This window comes from Talaromyces marneffei, chromosome 1, assembly GCF_009556855.1.
Source record: "Talaromyces marneffei chromosome 1, complete sequence".
NCBI lineage: Eukaryota > Fungi > Ascomycota > Eurotiomycetes > Eurotiales > Trichocomaceae > Talaromyces > Talaromyces marneffei.
In genome coordinates this window covers 3,941,230-3,967,042 of record NC_072348.1, presented here as the reverse complement: position 1 = coordinate 3,967,042, position 25,813 = coordinate 3,941,230, and the positions used below count along the sequence as shown (strand labels likewise).

Genomic DNA, 25,813 nt, shown 5'->3' with positions numbered 1-25,813 from the left:
TTCACACCCCCCCCCCTTCAAAACGGTTCATGCAGCCTGTTCCCAAGTAAACTGTAAAAAAAACATCTACCTATCACCAGTCAAAACCCATGAAACCAAGACAAAAATGAGACGACATCCTTTAACCCCTCAAGCTGACTAGCACTCCCGAGCCGAGTCCAGACTCTGCTCTGTCGTGACCACATGCCCAGCTCGTGGACCTCTCTCAGCCTTCCCAGGAGATTATCAGAATGAAAATAAGATTTTAGCTGAAGAGCACGAATTCAAGAAAATAACCTCCAACCACTAATCCGCCTGCGATCTCCTACACCATGTTGTGGTGTTCCCCCCCTCCCCACTCCACGGTAGGGCAACTGTAAGCCATAGCGCCTCGCGATACGTGATCAACGAGCCAATGATGGGGTAGAAGTGGTGTTTCGCCACTATCTCCCCTCTCAAACAGGTCAAAGAATGGGGATTAAGGTTACCTAGGTATTCCAGTATGGATACCATCTCCGGAATTGAGGTATAGTTTGTGTTGTGATATAGATTGCCTTGTGAGGGGAAAACGATCACAGTCAGGGATGAACAAGGGTACTACTCCGTACTACATACGTCCTGGAAATTGAATAGCACTGCCCCTTGTCTAACGTCTGTGGCGCTCTGGGCAGGTACTGTACATGTACATTCACAATTTCAAAAAAAAAAATATCGAGCCTTGCTAGCCTATCGGTCTCGAATAAAATCAAAAAGGGGAGACAGCGTCAGTTTTTACGTTCTTTTGTCCTTCTAGTGCATCGGTCTCAATTAGAATATGCATGTTTTGTCTCCTTTTTGTTCACGGTGGTGTAGATCATTGCGGTGATTTTCAGCCTCGGTCCGTTTTTGATGTTTTGCGTGCATTGGATGTACGATTGTTACATTTTGTTGAGCATTTATTCTTGAGGGTTCCATCGAGGAGATGTTACCATTACACAGGTATGAATACTGCCTCGTTTTAATGAGGGAATGGTGAAGAGTAAAAGAAAATTGTAGAGTTGTATCAAATAGGCTTTGCCACAAGAATAAGTGCCCCTACCAAACCCTAACCGCCGAGCTGACACAACAGTGACAGCACCATAAGTTAACCATTTACACCTCTAACGAACCCTGAAACCTGCTGAACAGACATGAGGGGGAAAAAAGTAAATACTCCGAAGGTCTCAAACATGCATAATAAGTGACGACGATCACCATCTCCGCCCATACACTGAATCATCTGGTCGACCAGGCTTGCGGTCTTGCTTCCGTCGAGCATCCTGTGACGACTGACTAGATGGCAAGGACCAGACACCTCCCGTCCCAGTCGAAGACGTATCATCGTCATTCTTGGAGACGAGAAGTCTCGTCTTTGATGTCAGGTCCGGCGCGCCACGCTCGTGGTCAAACCGGGCTTCTGCATCTCGCCCGAAGAGAGCCATCATGTCGCGCATGGTGAGTTTGCCGGCGGCAGTCTTTCCTTCAATAGTGGCATTGGCTAGCTCGCGTTTGCGCTCTTGGAGGTCGATGATTCGTTCTTCAACGGTATTTTTGACGGTGATTTTGTAGATTTTGACATCGATGGTTTGGTTCAGTCGGTGGACACGGTCGATGGCTTGTTCTTCCACGAACTAGAAATCATTAGTATAATTTTCCCTGGGAAAATGCTAGTGAAAGACTTACCGGGTTCCAGAATGGCTCTAGAATGACCACACGGCTGGCAGCTGTCAAGTTGAGACCCAATGCACCAGCTCGTAGACTACACAACAAAACTCGTGTGCTAGAGCGGTTTCTCAACTGTTCAAGACTGGCCTCGCGAAGATCGTTCCTCATGCTTCCATCGTATCGAGCGTAGCCAAGATTTGCACGTTTCAAGAAAGGCTCTATCTTGTCCAACATCTGTGTGAATACAGAAAAGACAATGAACTTGTATTCTGGTGCCTCTTTTCTCAGGATTCGAATCAAAGCTCGAATCTTGGTAGAAGGAGCGATGTCGGGTCCATCGTACTCCTCATCCTCTTCTTCGTATTCTTCATCATCGTCATCTTCTACAGCGTTTGAGCTTGAGATGCTGATAACTTCATCTTCCTCATCTTCTGTGTTGGAATCATCAGACGCGATCCACTCTCCTCCACCCTCGGCATCCTCATCATCAGAGCCTCCAGCCTTGCCAAGGTTCGTCGAGGGTCGTTGTCCCTTAGGGACGACCCACTCTCCATCGTCCTCGTCCGCATCACTGTCTTCAATGACCCGCCGGTTCCTTCTAGCCCGCTCTTTGCGGGTATTGGATTCCTGTGGTGCGGTAGTTGCCTTCTTGTGCTTCTTAGACTTCGTCTTTTTGGCCTTTTCTTTCTTATCTGCTTTCAGCTCAATGTCGAGGTCTGCACATTCATTGCATCTGCTAGCTCCAGCCTTTGCCTCTGCTGGTGTCAGATCTACCTGACAAATGTCGCACTTCTTACTAACGACACTGAGTCCACCGAAAAGATCAGCAACTTTGTCAAGATCATCATCCTTCTTGGTAGACTTGTTCTTGTCGACATCGTTCAATAAGATATCCTTATCTTCTGCCAAGTCGCTCTTGACAAGATCGGGATGGTTGCACGCTTGGCGTAGTCGCAGCAACATGACCAAGGCACTGGCATAGTCAAGCTTCGATCCTCCCATCATCTGAGAGAGTCTTCGGTCTGTTCGCTGCTCTAATCGGTTGTAAAAGTCGACCTCTGCCTGTGTGAAGTCGGCTTCAACCTTGATAACTTCACGCTTGACAATTTGGAAACCGGTAGAAGATTTTTGGTTGCTTCCATCTTCGGCTTTGCCGTCTCCAGGTTTCAAATTGTTATTCAACTTCAGTACATCTTTGGTGCGTCGCTTCATGAAAGCTTTCAAGTAGACTTGCAACCGTTTAATGGCAAGACCTCCGCGGCCATTGTTGAGAGGCTGAGTAATCTGCTCTCTCCATGCGGCAAGTTCGTCGTAAGGCTTGATGCGCAAGAATTTGATCAAGCTCTGCAGCTCATCTAGATTGTTCTGCAGAGGAGTACCCGTAAGGCACCATCGATATTGTGCATTGAGAGCACAAGCCGCTTGAGTAGCTTTGGCATTTCTGTTTTTGATGGTATGGGCCTCATCGAGAATGATTCGGTACCAATGGATGTTGAAGCAGCCAACCTTGCCTTTTCCAGAGGCTGCATGCTCTGAACTGAGTGTGCCGTAAGTTGTGATGACAACATCGTAGTCCTTCAAGTCCGCGCTGAATTTGGTCCGCCCAGTTCCATGATAGACACACACTCGCAGCTTATGAGTCTTTTCAATCTTGTCTGCAATTTCCGATTCCCATTGCTTGATCAAAGCAAGGGGGGCGACGATCAATGTACACTTGTCGCTCTTTTCGGCGTCTTTTGTATTTTTCGGTTCGGATGGTTTGGGATTCGTAAGAATCAGGGCGATTGATTGGACGGTCTTTCCCAATCCCATATCATCTGCGAGAATACCTCCCTTTGGTAATATGCCTCGGGTCTTCTTTTGCCCGTTCTCCTTCTCACACATCCATGCAACACCTTCAATCTGATGTGGCAATAGCTTGACCTTTAAGCCCTCTCTACTACCATCATCCATTTCCTCTTCTTCTTCCCCCTCCTCTTCCTCTTCAGGCTTGGGCTCTTCTGGCTTGTCCTTGTCATCCGAACCCACAGAAACTTGCTGAAGCTTAGCAGCCAAGTCATTGATATCTGCCTCTATTTTCTTCTTCCTGGATCTTGTCCTAGGTTTATCCTCTTCATCTTCAAAGGCACCTTCAAGTAATGCTTTGATGTTTTCTTGTGCTTTGGCAGAGTCAATGTAGGAATATGCATTAGAGCCAAATTCCTCCCGCTGGTAAGCTGGTTGTCCAAAGCTAGTCGAAGGCGGAGCATCATCGCCCTTTGTGAGATCAATAAAATTTTGTAGAGTTTTTGAAGCACTCGTCATCTTCACTGGTCCTGAAGGTTTCGATGAGAAGACGGGAGGCGCTGCCTGCTTCGTGGCCCATGTTGACTGTGAGGGACGTGTGATGCCGACAACATTGTCATAAGTCCTAGAGAAAGATTTAGGTTGTTGGCTTGTATAAGTGGATGGTTCGACGGGCTTGAACGGGTCAAAGGACTGTTTCGGTGCGCTCTGCTGGGTTGTACCGGGCACATTGGTCTGAGACGGAACACGATTTGTCGTCGGACGATGATGCTCGACTCGTGGGCGGTTGTTTTTGGGAATGTTAAAAGGAATCTGAGATGTAGGTTGAACGGATCGTAGAGGAGTTGGCTTTCCGAATTCTGGTGTTGAGACAGCTTCCTGTGTCTGTTCGTTTGGTTTTCGTGAGGATAATGGCCCCTTTGCAGGGGTAACTTCGTTCACCATCTTGCTTGATTTCTATGTATGTCTTAGTTAAAAAGCATAAAAAGACGACCAACTCTGCTGCTTCGTGATGGAAGTGTCGCGTAATTCGCTTTTTAATTTGAAATTATTGATCTGACGTTGCCGCCCCTCACCTAGAGCAGTTGTTGACCACTACTGAACGCAGCGAGGTATCAAACGAGGATCGATGGTGCCTCTGAAAATACGACATCAATGTTCGCAAACCTGAAATGTTAGTAGTGTCCAACAAACGTGGGCGTGTGTTGTCGATTGTTTAAAAGTCGGGGTCGCAGCTAAGAGAATTTCTTGTGGTTTGTTATCGATAGCGAGCAATGATTGTTTGGCTGCGGGGTGCCACAGCAACGGCTTCAAGCAACGGCTTTAGGCAACTGCGACCATCTGCTGCTCTGTGACTTCTTACTGTTCACTTCTAACTTACTATCATACCAAAAAAAGAAAAGCTCTTACACTCAATACAGAGTACTTGAGGAGACTAATTCCTAACCGCATCAATAGACCGAGATAATTACCAAATCGCATCGCAATGCCGTCGCTGCATAAACGCTATCAAACCGAAATCCTACAGCCATAATACCAACTCAAACATGTCTAATCTTCACCGATCACACTCTTCAAAATCTCCGGAACGATCTCACTGGCATCGCCTTCAAAAAACCAATCGCCTACGTTCAACCCATTAGCACCTCCAGGAGCATCATTTCGATCCATATTGATAACCGCAACCCGCGCGCCCTTTTCTCGGGCATAGTCGACGTATCCCGCCGCAGGCCAGACCTTTGAACTAGTTCCTATAACCAGCATCAAATCTACTTTTGGAGATTCCGCTATCCAGTCATCAATTGCGCGCAGTGTTTGAGAAGGTAGTCCCTCACCGAACCAGACAATGCCCGGTCGGAGCAGGCCTCCGCACTCTGGACATTTGGGTAGATCTTCGACTTGAAGACTCGGTAGTGGGACGAGGGGATCTGATATGTCGAGCTCTGTCGGTGTTATTTCCTTACTGGTCGACTTCATTGCTTCGTATAATGTCTTGGTGGCTTCTTCACCTGTCTTGTCGTCTGTGGATGGCTCGGGGTGTACGCCTTGAGTTGGTATGGCCAGTGCCGGGGTAAGTGGATCCGTAAAATCATTCTTCGTAGAGTAATTACAGTAGAAGCCGGTGCATCGAAAGTCAAATAATGAGCCGTGAAGCAGATGTAGCTGTTCAGCTGGATGGTCTGCCCGGGGCGATAGACCTACACCGAAAAATTGTCAGTCAAGATTCCCATCAACAAAAGCAGATAGCAACATCATACCATCCACGTTTTGACTCAACGTTATAAAATTCTTATTCATATTTGCAAGCTTCGCCAAGGCATAGTGAGCCCGATTGGGTTTCGCGTTCAATGCCATATGTCTTCGATAACTATAAAACTGCCACACCAATCCGGGGTTCTCACTGAACGCTTCAGGTGTCGCCAGCGACATCGCGTCGAATGTTCTCCACATACCGCCAGCACCTCGAAAGGTAGGCAGCCCAGAAGAGGCCGATAGTCCGGCACCTAGAAGGGCGAGTATTCGGGTGCTTTTCTGAAGATGTTCAGAGAAAGATTGAAGGTCGGCTGCCGGGATTGGAGGCATGTTTGCGGAGTGTAGAATCAATACGCAGTATTAAATGTGGGTGTTTCTGATTTCAAGGCAATCCGCGAATTCTTGTTGCCGATTATATATAAATTCGCATCTTATTATCAAGAGATGAACTCGATGAGAGGTTGTTCGAGATATGTTTCAGCTGCACGCAGATTGCAGCTTCGTTGTTTGTGTGACGTGCATACCACGTTCACTGTCTGATCTTATCTATTGGGAGCCGCCTCTCGTGGTTTTGTATGAGAAATAAAAGCCCTGCCTAAGAGAAGCTAGCAGAAGAATGTATAGTAGGGTTTATTAAGTAGTGAAAAATAAAGACACATTTCGACTAATGTTTTTTTGGGTAGTCTTATCAGCGGTCGTCTCCCCGTACCCCACATCAGCATCTTACTCATTGTAGATATCTGACCCTTCATCAATAGTTACTACAGAGCACAATACAAAGAACCAGCCAATTTGAAGGCAGTCTAACACATAATCACTTGTTTAACTGGCAATTTCTCAGAACATACGCAGAAAATCATTATCATTCCAATCATTAATGCTGCTCCTCCTTAGGTAAAGAAACCTTGGCTGCTCCCAGAGCATAATCTTGACTCTTCTTCGAGTATCCGTCAATATAAGACTGGATATACTCCGGAACCTCTGCTACTTTATTGTCAGGATTCGGCACCGGTTGTCCAAGTACTTCGTAGACAGGAACAACGCCTGTCCACACCCGACTCGTCAATTCATCATTCTGATAATCCTTCTTCTCATCTGAGGCATATCCATCACGAATCTTGCCACTTCCCGCAACAATCTTGACCTTCAGGATCGATGTGGAAGCCAACTCCCCTTTATCAGGAGGAGTACGGCTGTTGTCCCATCGGCTCGGAACAACGGAGTCTGTAATCAATTTCATAGCCCACATCTTCTCCTCTTCATCCGTGACTAGCTTGGCATAGCCGTGCAAGATAGCAGAGCGATAGTTGTAGCTATGATTATAAGGAGTGAGGGCGAGGATCAATCCGTCCACTTTACTGGCTGCGATGCAGACGGGTAGGCCTTCCTCTGACTGGCGCGCAAGATTGGTCATGCGAGCACTGACGTAGCCATGGATGTAGCAATCCAGAGGCTCTCCAATATCGGCAGATGGGAATTCAAAGGAACCCATTTGTCCGATCATGGGAATGGTTGTTGGGAAGGGGTCTTCGGGTCCTGGGCTGAAGGAAACGTGTAGGACCTGGCTCAGGTTGATGATGTTGTGAATGGCTGCGACATCGTACGTTGCTGAGATACGAGTTAGACGAGAGCTTGAATCCGATATCTGATCGATGTGTACACACCTCGATGGGCATACCGTCTGACGGTATTGATATCCCTCTTAGGGTACGTAAATGTTCGGCCCATTCTGGTTGGCAGAGTATTGCAGGATTGATAATAATAGATAACAGGTATGTGGTATTAATTTAGAATTTCTCTGGTGGGATACTCCAGACGTCGGGCGGGCGTTATATATAATGGCCAGAACAACCACATGCAATAACCTCTAAGCCACTCTATTCAATCTCGACCGTTTACCACATTTGATAAGATATCTATCAACTGGAAATATCGAATCATCAAACCCCAAATTACACGGACATGGACACTGTTGGATACATGTTGGCAATGTTGCCGAGGGGAAGTATAGAAGTTGCAGTCGCTAATTGGTCGATACCACCGAGACTGTACCTGCCTTCTTGGGATTCATCCGGGGAGACTGACAATCAGCCAATCAGAGCGCAGATGATTACATTCTCGATAGCATCTTTTCTCCTAAAGGGGATTAGCGTCGATAAGTCTAATCGCCTCAGGCATCAATATGTCCTTCCAGTTCACACACCACCAATTGGAGCATTGGTCCAATTCTGACTCGGATTCCCCGGTAAATAGAGACGCGCTGCGAGTAGTACGTACTCTGTAATCAAAGCGCATCTCCTTCCTTTAGATGCTTAGTGTTGATCACGTAGCTTAGAAGCCGTTCGAATGTTGACATCTCCCCAAGGCGGTCAGTGAACGGAACCAATGGCTTATCCCCGAAAAAGCCTAGCCCCACCTGCAAAAGAGATCAATTTATTTAGTCTGATCTGATCATACCATAGTTACCTAGTTAACTAGTACAACCAGAGCACAGCCTTTGTCATCCCAAGCAATGACCATTGCGTCGTCTGTGTCTTCACCATGTCAATACGCGCCCCAATACTGCAGCAATTCCGCCATCGCATTTTGACTGTCCAACGCTGCAGTGCCTCGTTCCGTCCATTGTTCTCGAATCGCGCTGTCGCTCTCAGTCGGAGTTTCCTTCCAACAAGAAGCTATGCCTCTATCTCCGCCGCCGAATTGCAGTTTGGCCAGCCTTTGCATGAGACGCATCCTCATTTGTTAGAGCCGGGCGAATGTATGTTGGATCTCTTTCGTCTTGTATCGTCCAAGATCAAATGGCTGACGATCCACACAGTAACACCAGGAATTACCGCTCAGGAATACGCGCACCGTCGTTCGAGACTCGCCAATCGACTACCCAAAAATGCCATTGCCATTGTCGCCGCGGCAGACGTCAAGTATCGTGCTTCAGGTGTCTTTTACGAGTACCGACAAGATTCGAATTTCTTTTACTTGACGGGTATGCCAAATACCTCTCAGTTACGACAACATGGAGAACTAATATTGGGACAGGTTTCAACGAACCCGGCGCACTGGCTATAATAAGTGAGTCTGATACTTCAGGATGTGTTGGATACATCCTAATTGGCATCGAAATCAGTAAACGACGGATCAGGCGATAATCACCTCTTTCATCTATACGTTCGAGAAAAGGACCCTAAGATTGAACTATGGGATGGTGCACGATCAGGCACTCAAGCGGCATTAGATGTGTTTAATGCGGACGAAGTGCGTACAGAACAGATCCAGTTTACTTGCAGCCCGAGCGAGGCTAATAATAGGCAACAGACCGGCAACATCGAACGAATCAAAGAACTCATCCTCCCAATCTTATCCGAAGCAACCGAAATATATACGGACATCAAATCTCTTTCCCCCGCCGGATCCACGATATCTCGTTATTTAAATGGGAGCGAAGCAGAGTCCGACCTGCAAAAGATTGTACAAGCACATAAAGTAAAGCCTCTTCGTCCGGTACTGAATGAATTGAGGGCCTTTAAGAGCGAGAGTGAGGTTGTGAATCTGCGACAAGCCGGACAAGCTTCAGGCCGCGCTTTTACGGATTCGATGCGCCAGGAGTTTGATACTGAAAAGGAATTGTCTTCGTTTTTGCAGTATCAATTTCAGGTGAATGGGTGTAGTGGCAGTGCTTTTGTACCTGTTGTTGGAGGAGGACGGGTATGTATACATTCTATGAATGAGAAGAGAAGTGTGCTTGCTGATCAAGATAGAATGCTCTGAGCATACATTATACTCGGAACGACGATGTCTTGCGAGATGGGCAACTCGTCCTCGTGGACGGAGGCGGTGTATGTATTCCAACATGCTCCTCTCATACTTGTATACGATCTAACCATGGACAGGAATATGGAGGCTATATTGCAGATATCACAAGAACATGGCCGGTGAACGGCAAATTTACTGGACCACAGCGCGATTTATATACTGCTGTGTTGAACGTACATAGAACTTGTGTGGCGCTCTGTCATGAGAATGCGAATCTATCCCTCGACCGGCTTCATGGTATTGCGGAAAAGGGGCTCAAGGATCAACTACAGCAAATAGGTTTCGATATGTCGGGTGATGTATGGTCGCCGCCCTCGATTAATTAAGCCAACGCCAGCTGACAGTTGTGATAGGCTGTAAGGACTCTGTTTCCACATCATCTGGGCCACTATGTTGGTCTTGACGTGCATGATTGTGCTGGGTATCCAAGAAGTGTCAACCTGAAGGCCGGACAATGTATCACCATTGAGCCGTATGTTCTTCCCTCATGCAATGAAGAGTATTCTTCGCTAACATATTTAGTGGTATATATGTTCCCAATGATGAGCGGTGGCCGGAGCATTTCCGCGGTATCGGTATTCGCATTGAAGATAGTGTTTGCGTGGGTGACGAGCACCCTATCGTGCTGACAATGGAGGCCGTCAAAGAGGTATTTCGATTTCCAAGTCCATCATTAGACCATGCTAATAATACTCAGATTGACGACATCGAGGCTCTCCGCTCATAGACGATGCCCCGGTATGGAGGCAAGTGAATGATACCCATCTCCCATAGTAACTGTACAATAGACATCTGTATTCAAAAGCATGCATTCAGCGTCAGTCATATAAAATGTAATTAATTACCTGGTTTATGACATTTATCGTCCTCTGGACTCAAGTCGTACGCGTTGGCGAGGTTGGGATGAGGTATTTCATTGTTCAATAACCAAAGGGTTGAACATATTGAGGCAATATTACCTACACGTAGTAATGATACGTATTATATAGAAAAGAAATTAATTTTGACGCGATTAAGAATGTGCTGCGCGCTGTATGTCATTTTGCAATTATTGCTGTTCATGCCGGTCAAGTCGCGCGATGGTTGGTTGTCCGGGCTAAGAACGTTTTGGTGCCAAAACAAGGCTCCACTACTAACAAACAAGCTTGCCTTCCCTCACGCTCACTTTCTTCCTCTCCTCCAACCACACATATTCAGCCTCCAGCACCTCGCCAACCAGCCCTGTTATAACTTCTTGTACAGTGTTTTCAACCTTCTTCGAAGCTCGCAAGAGTATTTGTCTATACATTCGACGTGTAAATTGTTAATCTACGCCATGGTTCACTAGACTCGTCCATCATTTCCAGAGGGCGTGTGGTTCGTCGCGTGCTCTTGTACCAGTGACCATACCCCTCCACTCGCCTTGAGTCTCTTCTTGCTGCTGGATACCTCCTGCCATCTGTACGTATACGTCAACCTTATGGCAGCTATCTTTGTCCCTCCTTCTCCACAGACATCGTTCGCTATGTCGTCTCGGCGACCGCCCCTCGCCAACGTCCCCAATGCCGCCAATTCGCCCCATCGAAGTAGCAACTCGGCTGCAGTAAAGCGTGCTCGTACCGGATCCGAGATGGGATCTCGGATCGACTTGCTCTTTGGTCAGCCACCTGCCAAAAAGCAATTCGTGGACCGAGAAGATCACCACGCTGCTGGCACCGGACCTGGTTCCCCTTCGAAAGCACGGACAATGGCTGCTCCTCAGATGAGTGTTGAATCTAGGATGTTCTCACGGAGGAGTCATGCTTCACAATTGACTCCCTTCGAGAAGAAGTTGATGGCAGTGAGAGAGCAGAAAGATTCTGGTGCAGCTCAAGCACCTAGAAATTCGAGATATGATAAAGTCTCTGCCGAGAAGTTGGATAATATTCGGCAATGGCAGAGACATTATCGCAAGGCATTTCCCAATTTCGTGTTTTACTTTGATAGTTTACCGGCGGATGTCCGTAACCGAAGCTTGAGGGAAGTGCTTGCATTGGGTGCGGTGAGTTTCCCTCCTTCTCTGCTTTATCCTCGTTCTATACTTGAAACATTTGCTGATCTGAATACAGCGCGAGGAAAGGTTCTTTTCCCGAACAGTCACCCATGTTGTCACCTCTCGTCCAATTCCAGAGGTCGATGTTCCTAGCCCGACTGAAGCAACTCAGAATGATCAGGCAGCGATCGAAAACCCCCCTCAGACTGTCAACCCTGTTCTTCTGGAACGCAATGATAATAGAAGAGATCATGGGAACAACACAGATGTGCTGTATCGTGCTCGTCAAATGGGCATGAAAATTTGGGCCATTGAAAAACTACAGCGAATGTTGACAGCCATCCACGAACCAGACACGTCAGCTCCATATACCGGTGGGCGTGCCGGCTCTATATCTGCCAAGGGCCGTGGAGAGACAGAACTTTCGCAAGTTCTTCGCAATGAACGCTTGCATGGACCTGCTGACCGTGATCCATCTCAGTTGATGAAGGATTTGGTCTTCTTCCGTGGCCCCTTCATCTATGTTCACGACATGGACGAAAAGACACGCCCTGTTATGGTGAGAGAGTATCCCAAAGTTCCAATTAAAGAAGACGGTCTTTGGCCACAGTTTCGCAGCGCTCCTATAGGGAAGTGCCCATTCATTGAGGAGCCACCTTCGAAGAAAGAACTTGCTCATATGAAGGAAGAGAAGAAGAGGCAACGACAGGAGAAGGTTTCTGTCAAGGATGGGGCCAAAGACGAAAATGTACCCCAGGCACAGAATCGGGCGCAGCCTGCTAAGCAAGAAAAGGAAGATGCGCCGGTGCAGGTAAAATTGGACGAAGAGGAGGATGCCGCTATGCTAGGACCAGCAGACAATCTCAAACCATTATCCGTTCGACCTGCACCGCCTCGCACCAAGTCGGAGAACCACCCAGCGAAACCCATTGGAAAGATTACAGCGTGGCCAATGCTCCGCGAACCGGCTGCTTCAGGCGTACAGCCATCGAACATCACATCGGCTATCCGATCACAGATGGTTTCATCGACAGCCGCCGCACCTGGTGCAAAGGCAGGACTGAGCAAAGAAGTACACGAACTGAAAAGAAAAGTTTTGGAAAAGAGCAACGGAAGCATGACAACCAGTGCCAATCCGTCCTCCCACAGACCCATGGATGCACCGATCAATGCGAGACCTGCATCTGCCTCTGCCGGTAGCAAGCGCCCAAGAGAGCAAATGGGTCATGTCCACGAAGAAGACACAACGCAATCGGAGGACAATGGCAGCAACAATGTATCACAAAACACGGACCGTAAAGGGGCTCTGCAGAAGAAAGCCGTCAAGGAGAAACAGCGTGACCCGAAACCGGGTTACTGTGAGAACTGTCGAGACAAGTTTGACGATTTCGACGAGGTATGTTCATACTGCTCTAACGGTTCTTGGCTATAGCTAACGCCTTATAGCATATAATGACTAGGAAGCACCGCAAGTTTGCGATGACGCTATCTAACTGGACCGAGCTAGATGCCTTGCTCTCAAAGCTTGAGCGCCCTTTGAAACCTGGATACTAAATGCGGTTGGACGAACTATGACTGCTATGTGCGATTGAGTTGTTTGTGTCAGAGACTTGTGTACCAAGTACTCGTTCTACTTTGCCTGTTTGAAAGATGCTTGTTACTTGATTGCTCTTTCATTTCGTTTCCCCACCTCAAATCTTCCCTCAACTTAGCGACAAGAACATCTATTTCCTCGCTGCATTCCGCTTGTTACATCCATCTGCACGGCATTTCAAGGCGTTTTCTACTTCGCTTCTTCACACCTCTTTACTATTCCCCTTTTTATTCCCCGTGTTTGCATTGCTTTTCACTGTCTGTTTATTATAATCATATTCATGTCAACAATGCGAATATGACCTGAACTTGATCCATTCTATGTCTCTACGAGCTCTTGTCCCTCTTTTCTTCGTTTCTTATGTCACACCAAGATGGAGAGGAGAGGATACAACTTGTACAGTTGTCCTGTGCCTGACGAGATCTTAGGGATCTCATCTTGTAGCTAGTAACCTTATCTATGGTAGTGAAGAGAATGGGATATATGAATGCACTCTGAATGCCTAGCGTTTCAATATCACGAATGACATACGTCATCTACTGAATGCTTGGCATTGCGTCCAATTAGGGCTAGGCATCTACCTTCTAGGAAGGTAAAGGGCCATATCAACCCAGCCCTAACCTTGAAGTGATTTGACCTCCAATGCCTCTCCCTGTGTTTCTTCCCCTCCGCCTAGGGGATTTGAAGTTACTATATAACCTCTTCTTCAGCTTCGTCAAGCACATACGACCATAGGGTGTGGAAAACAGGGCTTCCCGTCCGCTCAGCCGTACTTAAGCCACACGCCGGTTGGTTAGTAGTTGGGTGGGTGACCACCAGCGAATCCCAACTGTTGTATGTTTTTTTGCTTATATCGAGGGTTTTTTTTTAAATATTTTTTTACACCTCGTAAACCACTCCTTTCTAATATGGATTTGATTTTAACCTAGCCAGGAACTTCCCTGTCAGAAGATTCAAGGAACGACGTCAATCAGGCTCTATAAAACTTGCACTTACATTCTACCATGTACCTGTACAAAAGCCCTAACTCGGTCGTCCCAGCGAGCTCCACTATCAGCCATATCTCTACGGCTTTTACGTGGACTTGAGATATTGGTTTCTATGCTCATTAGATTAAATATATACATATCTTGTTAAGCTACCACAAGGCTGGATCGATGTCATGGTCTTCTCCTTCTCGAAGTGCATCCTTCGATGGCCCTCCCAACACATGGACGACAACAATTAGACATAACATCAAGCACAATACTGCCGTGCTACCAGTTTCAAACCAAAATTCAAGCAAGAGACAGATAAGTAACAATAGAGGTGCGGTTCCCATCACGACAATTTTCGCAAAAGGTGTTGACCACCACAAAACAAGTGCTTCAATAAACCCAGGATCGCAATGCCCCTTCTCGATCAAGAGTTTGGCAATATCTTCATGGCCATTTTGAATGATTGTGGACAGCGGGTTGACGCCAAAATTATAGATGACGTGACAGGCAGCTCCAGAATCAAGTAATACTTTCACAGCATCCTTATGACCATGTGAAATGGCGGCGAATAAAGGTGTCTCTCCAACTGCATCTTGGGCTTCAATATCAGCGCCACTTTTGAGTAGTAGCATAATAATCTCTGTATGTCCATGCTTTGCTGCCGAAAGCAAAGGCGTCTCCCCATCGCGTATTGGATCGACGTTACAACCTTTCTGAAGAAGTAGCTCAACGACGTCTTTATGTCCTTGATGAACGGATATGTATAAGGACGTTCGCTTGAGATTATTTTCCACCTCAATATTGGCTCCCTTGGCAAGAAGTAACCGAACAATATTTGGAGATCCTAGAAATGCAGCCTGTAATAAAGGTGTCCAGCCACTAGTATACTCAGCGTCGACTTTTGCGCCGTTTTCAAGTAACAAGTTAACGATTTCTTCACATCCCATGTGGATCGCATATTCTATTGGCTCTTTTCCGTTTGAGTTTGTTTTTGTAATCGAGGCACCATTTTGAAGCAGGAGCTCTACTGTCTCTATTTGTCGATGCTGAATACCGGCAAATAGAGGCAAATTCTCCAGAGGCTCAGTAGCACCCAACTGACGCGAACTCGGGCCGCTAGTTGCATTAACATCACTGCCATTCTTGAGTAGAAGTTCAACAACATCTCTATGTCCGTTTCTGATAGCATTCAATAGTGGGTTGTGAGTTCCCCGAGGTTTGAGACTAGCACCTCTTTCAAGTAGCAAGCGCACAACGCTCTCGTGATCATGATCAACAGCCAAGTCCAGCGCCGAGTACATTTCCCAACAGTCAGTAGCGTTGACATCAGCACCATATTCTAGTAACAACTTGACAACCCCAGCATGTCCATGTGTAGCAGCTACCAAAAGCGCAGGCCGCCCGTAATCATCGATAACGCTGATACTGGCGCCCTCTTGCAGCAGCAGCCTTGCCGCGCGCTCCCTTCCTCTCTCAGCTGCTACATGAAGTGGTAGGCGTCGTTGTCGTGAATCTGCATGAAGTTCTGCTGGGTTAATATAAAGGTCCATTGAATTCTCACGTAGCAATTCACGTATAATATCTTCAAGATCTCCTTTCACTGCTGCATGTAGCAGCTTCCATGTGTCAGAACACGATGCATTACCCTCAACTTCTTGCAACAGTCGCATTGTCGTTTCATATCCCCCTTCTGCTGCTAAGTGCAGTGGCCTCCATCCCTCATTATTTGACAAACCAAGAGATGTTGCGCCCTTTTCTAGGAACAACTGAACCAAGACTTTATCTCCAACTTGGGCTGCTAAATGTAGCGGTGTGCACCCTTGCCCATCTACTCTGTCAATTGCATCTGGTGACGCTTTTATTAACTGCTTCACTACCTCCTTATATCCGTATTTTGCCGCCAGATGCATTGGGATCTGCCCTAGGAAGTCCTGAATCTTCGGATTCGCATTTTTGGATAATAGATGTCTGACAATACTTACAGATCCTGCGAAGGCCGCTCTATGTAGTGCAGTCTGTCCATAATCGCATTGAGCATTAGGGTTTGCACCACGGGAAAGCAGTTGCGCAATAATTTCTTGATTTCCTCGGTCTGCCGCGAGATGGATTGCACGTTGCCCTAATCTGTCTTCGGAGTCACAGTCACATCTCTCAAGGAGGTCAACTTCCACCCCGTCAAGATAAAGCCAGCTTACATGATGTAACACTGTCCAAGAACGGTTATCCTTCACATTAGGGTTTGCGCCTTGTTCAAGTAGTATTTTGGCAGTTTCCTTGTGTCCGTTTATAACCGCATGGAAAAGAGGTGTTTGGCCTTCACCATCTCGCGGACTATGATGAGTACCATTTTGGAGAAGTAATTGAACGAGATCGTGATCCCCTTTCTCCGCCGCCCACAACAATGCTTCTTCGTTATTTGAATCGGGAGACACGGTCCTCTGTTTCTGGAGGTTTGGTTGCCTACTAGACTTGACTTTGTTGTGAGTTTCATCCAAATCATTGCCGATGTCATTCCCGTGACAGATCGTTACGTCCACAGGGCCCTCATTCCGTCCCGAAATATCCAAAGGAGATTGGAGATAAAGAGAGCCCACTAATTGGTAAACGCTATCGTCTAATCGTTTGACTAGCAATGCCCTATTTATTAGATCTGCATTTTCCTGGAAGCCGGTGACAGTTGCAGGTTCCGCAAGAAGCAGATGATTGTCTGGATCTTGTACCGCCAGACGCAGCTTTGGTACTACCATCGCATGTATGTCTTTCCAATGATATATTTCCGGGGGAATGTCTCCAAGTCTGTGAATAACCCTCCAGGGACCAACGACGCCCCCGCTTTCAAGGACATGTAGCATAGGCTCTGTAGGGGATATATGCATGTCCAACAGGCTTGCTGGACACCAGCCAAAGCCATCGGACATTGTTGGGGATTTGTGAAAGAGTTGGTCGTGAGAAACTCTGCCTATCTTTCGTAAGATATCTTGATATATCTTCTTTTGAGAAGCATTGGAATCTAATGGGACTTTGGCCAGAAGAGCCGAAATTATTGCCATGTCTCGACGCCAGGAGGTAGAGCGTGAATGAAGGACTTGCAGGAGATCGTTGACCGTTGTAACTGTGCCTTGTCTCAGGTTAGATATCAGCTCGGACCCAATCTGATGTCGGATTGATTGTGGGTTCGCCAAAATGTCTTCATCAAGGTCCTTTATCACCGAGTCTTTGAAGATCACCTTGACTTTGCGTGATTGTGCCAATTCCAGGGCAGTCCAGCCACGGCTGAACCACGGTGACATGATAATAGCAAAGCATGCTGTCTCTGCATCAAACCACTCCCACTCCCTTAGATAGCAATCGTGAACCAAGGTGAACCGCGCCTCTTCATAATTGACATGCATCCGGTTGATAGCTATACTACGGGCAGCTTTGTCTTCTGGAATGCAAATTGCATCCCACCAAATTCCATGGCATTGAAATCTCTCCGCAATTCCCTTGAAATAATCATACAAGCATCGATTGACCTCTCCTCGCGACCAATTCGCCCCTGCCCCAGTTCCATCCGACCAGACATGAGAGATGGCCATAAATGGCAAGGGAGGCTTGATCATTGACCTTCCATTTAATGCCCACGCTGTTAATTTTTTGCTCTTCGTGGCCTCTTCCAATGTGGCCCTTGGGAAGTGATTCCGTAGAAGTTTGCAAGGGTAGTCAGCACAAGCTTTTGACTCATGGCGTTGAGCCACCTTGGTGAAGTCAAGTTGTGAATGTTCACAAAAGCCGAATTCGCACTGATCATGGTCCCTATGACCGTTCATGGGCTCCTCAACGCGACGTTGCATCAGGTATGGTAAGACATTCTCCTTTTGCGGATGGCTACGGGCAACTGCCCACACGCGATCACGACAAAGTCCGTATTCATTTGTTGCTTTTCGCACAGCTTCTGAAATTTCAGAGTAGCTCGGGGTGAGGAATTGTTCTGATTCGTCATCTTTCTCGGTATATGCCATTTGTCAAAGTCGCCAGCCGTGATGCTAAACATGTAAATACTTGGCCTTTGCTAATATGTATGCTTGAAGTGCTTTCTAACGTGTTTCCAGAAACGGTATTGCCTTATCGAAAGTTTTAGTTTCTAATCCCACTGGTCCACTGAGCGAAGACCTGGATGAAGTTACCCCTCAGCTGAATCTAATGCGGCGCTGTGTCGGATTAGCGCTGAGCGCGGGTTGATTCCTTGCTAGTCCTGAGGCTGAGTACTTCGGTGGTTCTTGACTTGGTTATGAATAATTTACTATGAAAATGATACGATTATGGTTCTTGAGAATCCGAGTGTGGCGTGTCTTATTGTTCTATGTGTCTATCTAAAAAAAGAAATACGGAATGACTATTTCAAAGTCGACCGACTCTGAGTGCAGTCAGGCGTTGTTTTTATCAGGCCTTCATCAACAATTTCCCGCCAAAATGCCATAAAGATCGGCTTGAAACTTGACGAATGTTGATGAGACTCCACAGATATGAAACATTCTGGGAATGCTTCATACTCTCGATTATCAATTCTGTCGGGAGATTGCACAGGGCAGCCATGTTACCAGGCCGAAGCATCTGCAGTCAGCTCATGTTTATGCCTATTTTAGTTGATAATAAAGGATGAAATGGGTTGAATCGGATATCTTGGGCACGTATAGTCACTATTGATCCAATCAATTCATATGTGATTGAGGAAACATGGATCCCCTCCCAAATAAAGGCAGCGTTCAATGTTCTTCGCAGCTATAAATAGTACTCGTGATCAAGGAAGTCGTGAACACATTTAACCCGAGTACAGTTGCTGCAGACTCGAATCTAATACTGAAAGAGGATAGCGAACAAGGGGTTGGACTAGTTTCAGCGTCATTATATATGATATTGTGCTTCGAGCGAATGGATATCAATAGTGGAAATATACATATGTACCTATCTATTTGTACTTTGTTGGACCAAAAAAGATGTCCACATTATTTACCAGCACTACACAACTATTTAGTGCTATAAGGTGGCGATGCTTGGATCGACAGCGTTAGGAATCTAGATAACAATAGTAGGTATATGTGATATAATGGTGCCTTTGGCAGGCCAAATAGTTGTAGTATTTTCCTATTTTGGATATGAATATGCGGTGCATGCAGGGCATGTTGCTGGCAATCATATGACGACTTTGCTCTGGCATCTAATTCTGTAACGGAGCAGGGATATGAGAGTTAAAACATTTGATATAAAGTAACAAGACGTACGTATGTTCAAAAGCAGCAAGATGCCTGAGCCTGGACTTGCTGGGTTGTTGATCAACTACCGTCCGACTAGGGCTTTGTTCCCGTAACCCTATATCCGGATTCACCTCTGTATAGAGTAGTGGGAGCTCTATCTACTGTATGAAGGCTTCCCCTCATCCGGTTTCCTTTCTTCTTCTCAGTCGTATGCTACCCAATGAAATATTGGCTTGAGCCCTCTAAGATAAAAAATCTTTTCTTGGCGTTACCCTACCCTAAGGCTATAGTTTTCTAGGTCTGTCAGACCTGGCTTGTTTTAGTGCCACTATACCGACTAAACACCGCAGATCATTGAGATCTGAGATGCATGGTTATTTCTTTTTCGGTTTCTTTTTCGGGCTCATTTTGATGGCTCTGATTTGGAGCTAATGTGTCACATGGTAGAACCCGATGGTATCCGATAGTATCCCATTGGAAGGAAGTGAGAGGACGATGGCCAATTAATTGAGTCGATGTGTCACTTGTGGTTACTTGGCAGCTGATATCCTTACAATAGCCATCACCGCTCTTTCTATGAGTTTGGTTTGAGATGCACTCGAGAATTTGTTACACCGTGCCTGATATGTGCCTGATATGTGTCTGGATGAAGGAGAAGAAAGAGTCACGACTCAGCAAGACACAGGTACAAACGGCACTAGTCCCAAAATGCCGAGCCTCGGCTGTTCCTGATTCCCGCCAAGTCCCGTCTGCATTCGGCCTAGTCCAGTTGGAAATGCCGCCGGGCCGGATCAATCCCTGCGTCCGACGCCGTCACTAAACCCGATCTGGTAAAGTACGACAAACGGCCAGACAGAAATCGGAGAAGTAAAAAAAAATGCTCCATCCTACGCGGCATAAACCAGCACACTCAGTTGCTGTTGCAACTCTGAGTCGACACTTGTTCTCCGGGACTTTAAATACTACGTTGGCTCATCATGGGGTATCGTCTGTTTTCTATTGTTGATTATCTTGACTTCATCCTATCTGTTAGTACACGCCACCGAATATCGCAGTTTGTCTATTCGTGACATCATATCTATACCCCTCAGCTTATCATCTTTTTCTCTGGAACGAACAACAAACATCTCACCACATAAGACGATATGACTCCTTCTCCAGCTCTTCGAAGACTTGGTTCTTCGCTACGGGCTTCAAATTCTTACTCGCAAAAAGTCCTCTCAGCAACAGTATCTACTCCTTGGAGACCTGTCATATCCGCATCCTTATCCCCGGCCGACATCCCCACCACCACAACCGCCTCACAAACACGATGGAGCTCACACGCTCCTATGGGACCGGTATCGTCGCAACAGACACGCAAACCCATAACAATCTCAACTTTACGAAACATGTACAAAAAGGATGAACCCATCGCCATGCTCACCGCCCATGATTTCCCCTCTGCATTCGTCGCCGATAGCGCCGGCATGGATATGGTTCTTGTCGGAGATAGTCTTGCAATGGTCGCTTTGGGAATGAACGATACGAATGCCGTCACTCTTGATGATATGGTGTTGCATTGTCGCAGCGTCACAAGAGCGGTCAGATCAGCGTTTGTGGTGAGTCTTTGCTTCTTTCTTTACCGTCTTTTCTTCATTAGGACTCCTCAGACGGGCATATGCAGTAGCCCGCCACGTGCGTAACAAACGTCCAATCTTACTGATATTTCGCTCCATGCAGGTCGGCGATCTACCAATGGGATCATACGAGGTATCTCCACAACAAGCAGTCCAGTCGTCAATCCGACTGGTCAAAGAAGCTCACGTCCAAGCGGTCAAACTCGAAGGAGGTGTAGATTTTGCTTCCACCATACAAGCGGTCACGACTGCCGGCATCCCCGTTGTCGCACACATTGGCTTGACGCCTCAACGGCAGAATGCGCTTGGCGGGTTTCGTGCGCAGGGGAAGTCTGTTGCAGGCGCATTGAAGTTGCTGGAAGATGCATATGCGGTGCAGGAAGCGGGCGCGTTCATGGTCGTGCTGGAAGCCATCCCGGCCGAGATTGCAGCCATCATTACCAAGAAATTGCGGATCCCCACTATTGGCATCGGAGCAGGTGATGGCTGTTCCGGACAGGTTCTTGTGCAGATCGATATGACGGGCAATTTCCCATCGGGTCGTCATTTACCGAAATTCGTGAAAAAATACGCCAATGTCTGGGAAGAATCCAAAAGGGGCATTGAGCAGTACCGGGCCGAAGTGAAGAATAGATCATATCCTGCAAAGGAACATACATATGCTATTGACGAAGAGCACGTTGCTGAGTTTCAGAGGCTTGTTGATGAACAGTCCAAAAGCTAGAAGTGATGTTGCTTGGCACGATATGCATTAACGACTTTATGAGGGGCTGGTTGTCTTTTTGCGCAGTCTTTTTGCGCATTGTATAGCATTCGTTCGGACATTGTTTATCTGGCATATATGCATCGTATACATATTAGGATATCCATATCATTCATATAAATCACAGAATTTTCCACCCCAGTTCCTTTCAGCAGGTCCAATTAAATCAGTCTGACGAATCGCCATCCATTGACGCGGCTCCCACACCATCAGCAGTCGTAGCCGTAGCAGCCAACGCAGCTTTCTTCTCTCTCTCCTTCTGCCGCCTCTTAATCTTCCTCTCTCGATTCTTCTTATTCCTCTTTTCGGCCTCAGTCATGTTCGCCGTCTCCGCAGCCTTTGCCTTTTCTGCAGCCAAGGCCGCGGCACGAGTCCGTAGAATGATACGCCTTTTCTTTCCTGGTTTCGATTTTTTCTTCTCCACTCCCGTCGGCGTTTTCGTCATCTTGTTATAAGTTTCACGAAGTAATGATTTAGGCACCCGATGGTATTTCCGATCAAGCCGGAATACGCGCCAGGGTAAATGGCATCCCGGTGTCCGCATATTCTTCGCCCAATCGAGCACCTCATCCCCTGTTATCGCGATATCTTCGTATTCCTTCCGTCTCGTTAATTCTTCCGTCTCTATTTGAATTTTCTCTTCTTCGTTCCGTGCGGATATAGCCATTAACCCCGGCTTTGTGAAGTAATACCTCCACCCTCGAAAGGGGACTATGAAACGGCCATCACCAGGTTGTATGTCGACGGGTGTCGGTGATCGGAGTCGTATTTTGAGTTTTTGAGTTTTAATTTCATCTCTTCCTTCTTTCTTGTCAGAGTCTGGTTGTGCTGTGCTGTTGGCGGTAGTTGGTTTTGGTGCACTGAATAGACGAAATTCGAATTCTTCTTCTTCGTCGTCGTCGTTTCCATCTTTGTTGACTTTTTGTTGGGTATCATTCGTTTCAATCGTCTTGGAAGTTGGTGTAGAAATATCAAAGGCTAATAATTGACCAAGTCTGGCATGCGCTTCTTCATTATTGGATGGTATAATCTCTGGCGAACTACGGGTTGACGAAGATGGAGAGACTATCTCGTCGCGCCGGATTCTATCAATGAATCCCGTTAGTATTTGTGCTTTATGATGATCAGAATCGAAACTAGCATACCGCTTTGCGTCTGGCAGTTCAAACATGATTGCTTGTTTCGCAATTCGAGCTTATTCGTGGCTTGAACTGTGAGGTAGATTGTCGTCAAAAGATACAATTTTGATGTGGATCGGCACCAAGCCGGAATAAGTCAAGGAACTGCGCACGGACCATGACAACGTTCCCAAGTTTCCTGCCACTCGATTGTCTTCCGCTCTTTCTTCTGCACATCATTAAACAATCTGTACAAAAGAACAAAGCAAAGACATATTATCCATTAGTCATACACTCATTTTTCATTTGCCTCTTTGTTTGTTATGTGATTAATTGAACGACGGTTGACTTACAAGGTCTTTGTTTCCGGCGGCTTCCTTGCGTTATCGATTAAATCGCCGCCTTTTTTGTCTCGTGCCTATTCTCCAGGAAAGAAAGCAACGGAGCAAATCCCCTTGGGTGGCAATAGTTTATGTCTATACTCCAAGCAATAATGGGCGCATGCCAATCTTGTCTCGGCATTCGACGACGGGAAGACCATGAGGTATTTATTCCGGTCGACATCAACGGGTGCCGTGATCTAAGCTGACTTGAATAGTCCGAACATGCGCGCCTCATAGACGATGACCTCTACCCCGGCGGCTATGGCTATGGGTCCATAAACAATGCAAACCAGCAACAACACGACCCAGAGGACCTCAAGCGCGAAAGAGAGGCTTTAGAGGCGATTTGTCAACGGGCTTCAGAGTACGTCCCCACCCCATCACATATCGATTTCCTAGTTTGAGAGGTTACTGATGAGTGTATATAGTACGGTAATCGACATTTGGGCCCTCCAATCCCAACCCAACTTCCAGCCTCGCGCAACATTACCTTCTAACGATTCACCGGGGTCATCACGCGTACCGAGCAATGAGATTCGAACACCTATATTAAACGGCGGAGACGGCGACGCCCACAACGATAATCAAATCAGACAAGAAGCTGCCGCGGGGACAGTGAGTTCGAGACCGTCGTCGTCGTCGAATATTGGCCAAAAGAATTTAGCGCCTGTGCCGAATAATTGGGGTGAAGTCGTGATTTCGCCGAGACGGAAGAAGGGAAATAAGAAGGCTGGTGTTGTTAATGGTGCTGAAGGAGGGGATATTTTCGGTGTTTTGAGGGTTAATTAATCCTTCCCATTTGCATTCTCTACATCCTTTTACTACACTCTCTCACTGTCTTTCTTTTCTGGATTGTTATACCCCCTTTTTTTCTTTCTATTTTTGTCAGTCCTTCATGTTACTTTTCTGTTTATCCAAAGAACCAAGATATAACTGTACAGTATACTTATGTCGAAATGAGCCATTTACTAATTCTGCGGATCATCCTTGACCATTCGTCCAGTCAATGATTTACCACCATGGGATAAATAAGCAGTCGATTTCTCAAATGATACAATTAAGACTAAGATAGAAAACATCGCAATTCCCATAAATACATAATTACTCCATTGACCATAACCCTTGCAATACCAAGCAAAAGTTCGATCATGCAGCCCTTAGCACCGATAGATACACGAGAAAATGAAAAGAATATGTCAGAGTTGGTGCAAAGAGAAGAAACAAACTCCACCGTTAATAGCGCCCGCTTAGTTCAAATGAAGACCCCCCTATCAGAGCGGCGTGGTACTAGAAGCCAGATTCAAATGCAAGTAGTGGTAAGATTCTGTTCGTCGGTGAAGAGAAAATTTTTCAGACGTCGTCCATCGTGCCGGCGGGTTCTTCGCCACCGGATTCGTAACTGCCAACGGAGCTCAGTTCGTCTTCTGATTCGGTGTCTTCACCACCTTCTTCAGCCGCGTCTTTGTTGGCATACTTCGCGACGTAGTCTGGGAGCAACAACATATTAGAATGATAATCCAGAAAACTAGATAGAGATACAAACCTCGGACTTTGTTTTCGTAATTCTTTGGATCACGCATGAGCAATGCTGCCGCCTCGCCGTTCAACGGGTCCGACGGGTTGGGATAACGTAACAGTTGTGGGAGGAAGACTTCGAAGATGTTGATCATATCGTACATCGGCGACCAGGTTTGGTTGATGACATCGAGACAGACGGATCCGGAACTGAGTGAATATATGAGCCGCACGAACCAAAGTCCAGATTCGAGTAAAGATTGCTTACAGTTCATCAATGTTCGGATGGAAAATGCGGTTGACAAAGCCGATACTGGGACTCTTGTATGGGTATTGATCTGGTAGTTCGACATGGATTTTCCAGTGACCGCCCGAAAATGGTGCTATGAAAACTCAGTATTTGAAAATTGTACTTTTGAGCGGAGGGCATACTCTCTTCGGGGCCTTTGAAATGGACGTAAAATTCTTGCCTAGCATTGTAACCATCGTTAATATGCGATTCATCGGAGACGAGACCATCGGAGGGTGGGGGGAATGGGCAAAATATACACTATAAAGAAGAAATTTTAGTATGTAAACCAAATAATGGTAATAACTAGAGCACTCACTGTTATCATTCACCAGGGTCACCTCATAATCACTCATCAGCATCCTAAATTACGTCAGCCGAAAGTCCCCAATCTCGATAGAGTATACGTACTTCATAACCTATATCAACAAAAAAGAGTCAGTACCATGTCTTTCTGTTTATCATTTGTATATGAAGTAGAGCAGTCATTACTTACATCCGCCTCAATTCTCCTCTTAGGGCTGCTCATTTTGCCTGATGGTAGTGATTGTGCGACTGCAAAGTTCCGACTAGAGAATTTTCAATACCTATTTCGTCTGACCGAAGGTGATATATATGTTGAAGTGTCGTGTGGCGAGCGGGGTAGTAAAGGATTGGGTTGGAACCGCAATGCTGGGATACCTAGATCAATGACGTACAAGTCCGACGAGAATCGCAGAGATTGGACCGGACGGCAGGGAATATGTGTTGGCAGAGCAGGGTTGTGTGTAAATAACTAGCCGTTTCGTTCTGACGCACGA

At 46.5% G+C, this 25,813-nt stretch overlaps 10 protein-coding genes across 10 annotated transcripts; 4 read left to right on the top strand and 6 right to left on the bottom strand.

Annotated features, from left to right (window-relative positions):
• Positions 1-1,208: 1,208 nt before the first annotated feature.
• EYB26_001476 (uncharacterized protein) lies at positions 1,209-4,392 on the bottom strand (the record flags this gene model as incomplete). Its single annotated transcript, XM_054260786.1, has 2 exons — positions 1,209-1,628; positions 1,681-4,392. The coding sequence occupies 2 exons, from the start codon at positions 4,390-4,392 to the stop codon at positions 1,209-1,211; spliced, it is 3,132 nt and encodes a 1,043-aa protein (XP_054116761.1).
• Positions 4,393-4,998: 606 nt separating this feature from the next.
• EYB26_001475 (uncharacterized protein) lies at positions 4,999-6,030 on the bottom strand (the record flags this gene model as incomplete). The annotated part of the gene is made up of 2 exons (XM_054260785.1): positions 4,999-5,645; positions 5,706-6,030. 2 exons carry the CDS (start codon positions 6,028-6,030, stop codon positions 4,999-5,001), a joined length of 972 nt encoding a protein of 323 aa, XP_054116760.1.
• Positions 6,031-6,574: 544 nt separating this feature from the next.
• On the bottom strand, positions 6,575-7,428 carry EYB26_001474 (uncharacterized protein; the record flags this gene model as incomplete). Its single annotated transcript, XM_054260784.1, has 2 exons — positions 6,575-7,308; positions 7,365-7,428. The coding sequence occupies 2 exons, from the start codon at positions 7,426-7,428 to the stop codon at positions 6,575-6,577; spliced, it is 798 nt and encodes a 265-aa protein (XP_054116759.1).
• An 813-nt stretch (positions 7,429-8,241) lies between these two features.
• On the top strand, positions 8,242-10,237 carry EYB26_001473 (uncharacterized protein; the record flags this gene model as incomplete). The annotated part of the gene is made up of 10 exons (XM_054260783.1): positions 8,242-8,458; positions 8,519-8,683; positions 8,737-8,769; positions 8,825-8,952; positions 9,013-9,402; positions 9,456-9,533; positions 9,588-9,809; positions 9,864-9,982; positions 10,033-10,159; positions 10,208-10,237. 10 exons carry the CDS (start codon positions 8,242-8,244, stop codon positions 10,235-10,237), a joined length of 1,509 nt encoding a protein of 502 aa, XP_054116758.1.
• Positions 10,238-11,014: 777 nt separating this feature from the next.
• Positions 11,015-13,075, top strand: EYB26_001472 (uncharacterized protein; the record flags this gene model as incomplete). Its single annotated transcript, XM_054260782.1, has 3 exons — positions 11,015-11,530; positions 11,598-12,917; positions 12,968-13,075. 3 exons carry the CDS (start codon positions 11,015-11,017, stop codon positions 13,073-13,075), a joined length of 1,944 nt encoding a protein of 647 aa, XP_054116757.1.
• A 1,178-nt stretch (positions 13,076-14,253) lies between these two features.
• Positions 14,254-18,093, bottom strand: EYB26_001471 (uncharacterized protein; the record flags this gene model as incomplete). Its single annotated transcript, XM_054260781.1, has 1 exon — positions 14,254-18,093. The coding sequence occupies one exon, from the start codon at positions 18,091-18,093 to the stop codon at positions 14,254-14,256; it is 3,840 nt and encodes a 1,279-aa protein (XP_054116756.1).
• A 2,378-nt stretch (positions 18,094-20,471) lies between these two features.
• Positions 20,472-21,669, top strand: EYB26_001470 (uncharacterized protein; the record flags this gene model as incomplete). The annotated part of the gene is made up of 2 exons (XM_054260780.1): positions 20,472-20,927; positions 21,049-21,669. 2 exons carry the CDS (start codon positions 20,472-20,474, stop codon positions 21,667-21,669), a joined length of 1,077 nt encoding a protein of 358 aa, XP_054116755.1.
• Positions 21,670-21,874: 205 nt separating this feature from the next.
• Positions 21,875-22,879, bottom strand: EYB26_001469 (uncharacterized protein; the record flags this gene model as incomplete). Its single annotated transcript, XM_054260779.1, has 2 exons — positions 21,875-22,793; positions 22,854-22,879. The coding sequence occupies 2 exons, from the start codon at positions 22,877-22,879 to the stop codon at positions 21,875-21,877; spliced, it is 945 nt and encodes a 314-aa protein (XP_054116754.1).
• A 440-nt stretch (positions 22,880-23,319) lies between these two features.
• EYB26_001468 (uncharacterized protein) lies at positions 23,320-23,998 on the top strand (the record flags this gene model as incomplete). The annotated part of the gene is made up of 3 exons (XM_054260778.1): positions 23,320-23,370; positions 23,425-23,573; positions 23,638-23,998. 3 exons carry the CDS (start codon positions 23,320-23,322, stop codon positions 23,996-23,998), a joined length of 561 nt encoding a protein of 186 aa, XP_054116753.1.
• A 561-nt stretch (positions 23,999-24,559) lies between these two features.
• On the bottom strand, positions 24,560-25,542 carry EYB26_001467 (uncharacterized protein; the record flags this gene model as incomplete). Its single annotated transcript, XM_054260777.1, has 8 exons — positions 24,560-24,696; positions 24,753-24,934; positions 24,993-25,107; positions 25,157-25,194; positions 25,241-25,274; positions 25,333-25,376; positions 25,425-25,432; positions 25,510-25,542. 8 exons carry the CDS (start codon positions 25,540-25,542, stop codon positions 24,560-24,562), a joined length of 591 nt encoding a protein of 196 aa, XP_054116752.1.
• Between the last annotated feature and the right edge of the window lie 271 nt (positions 25,543-25,813).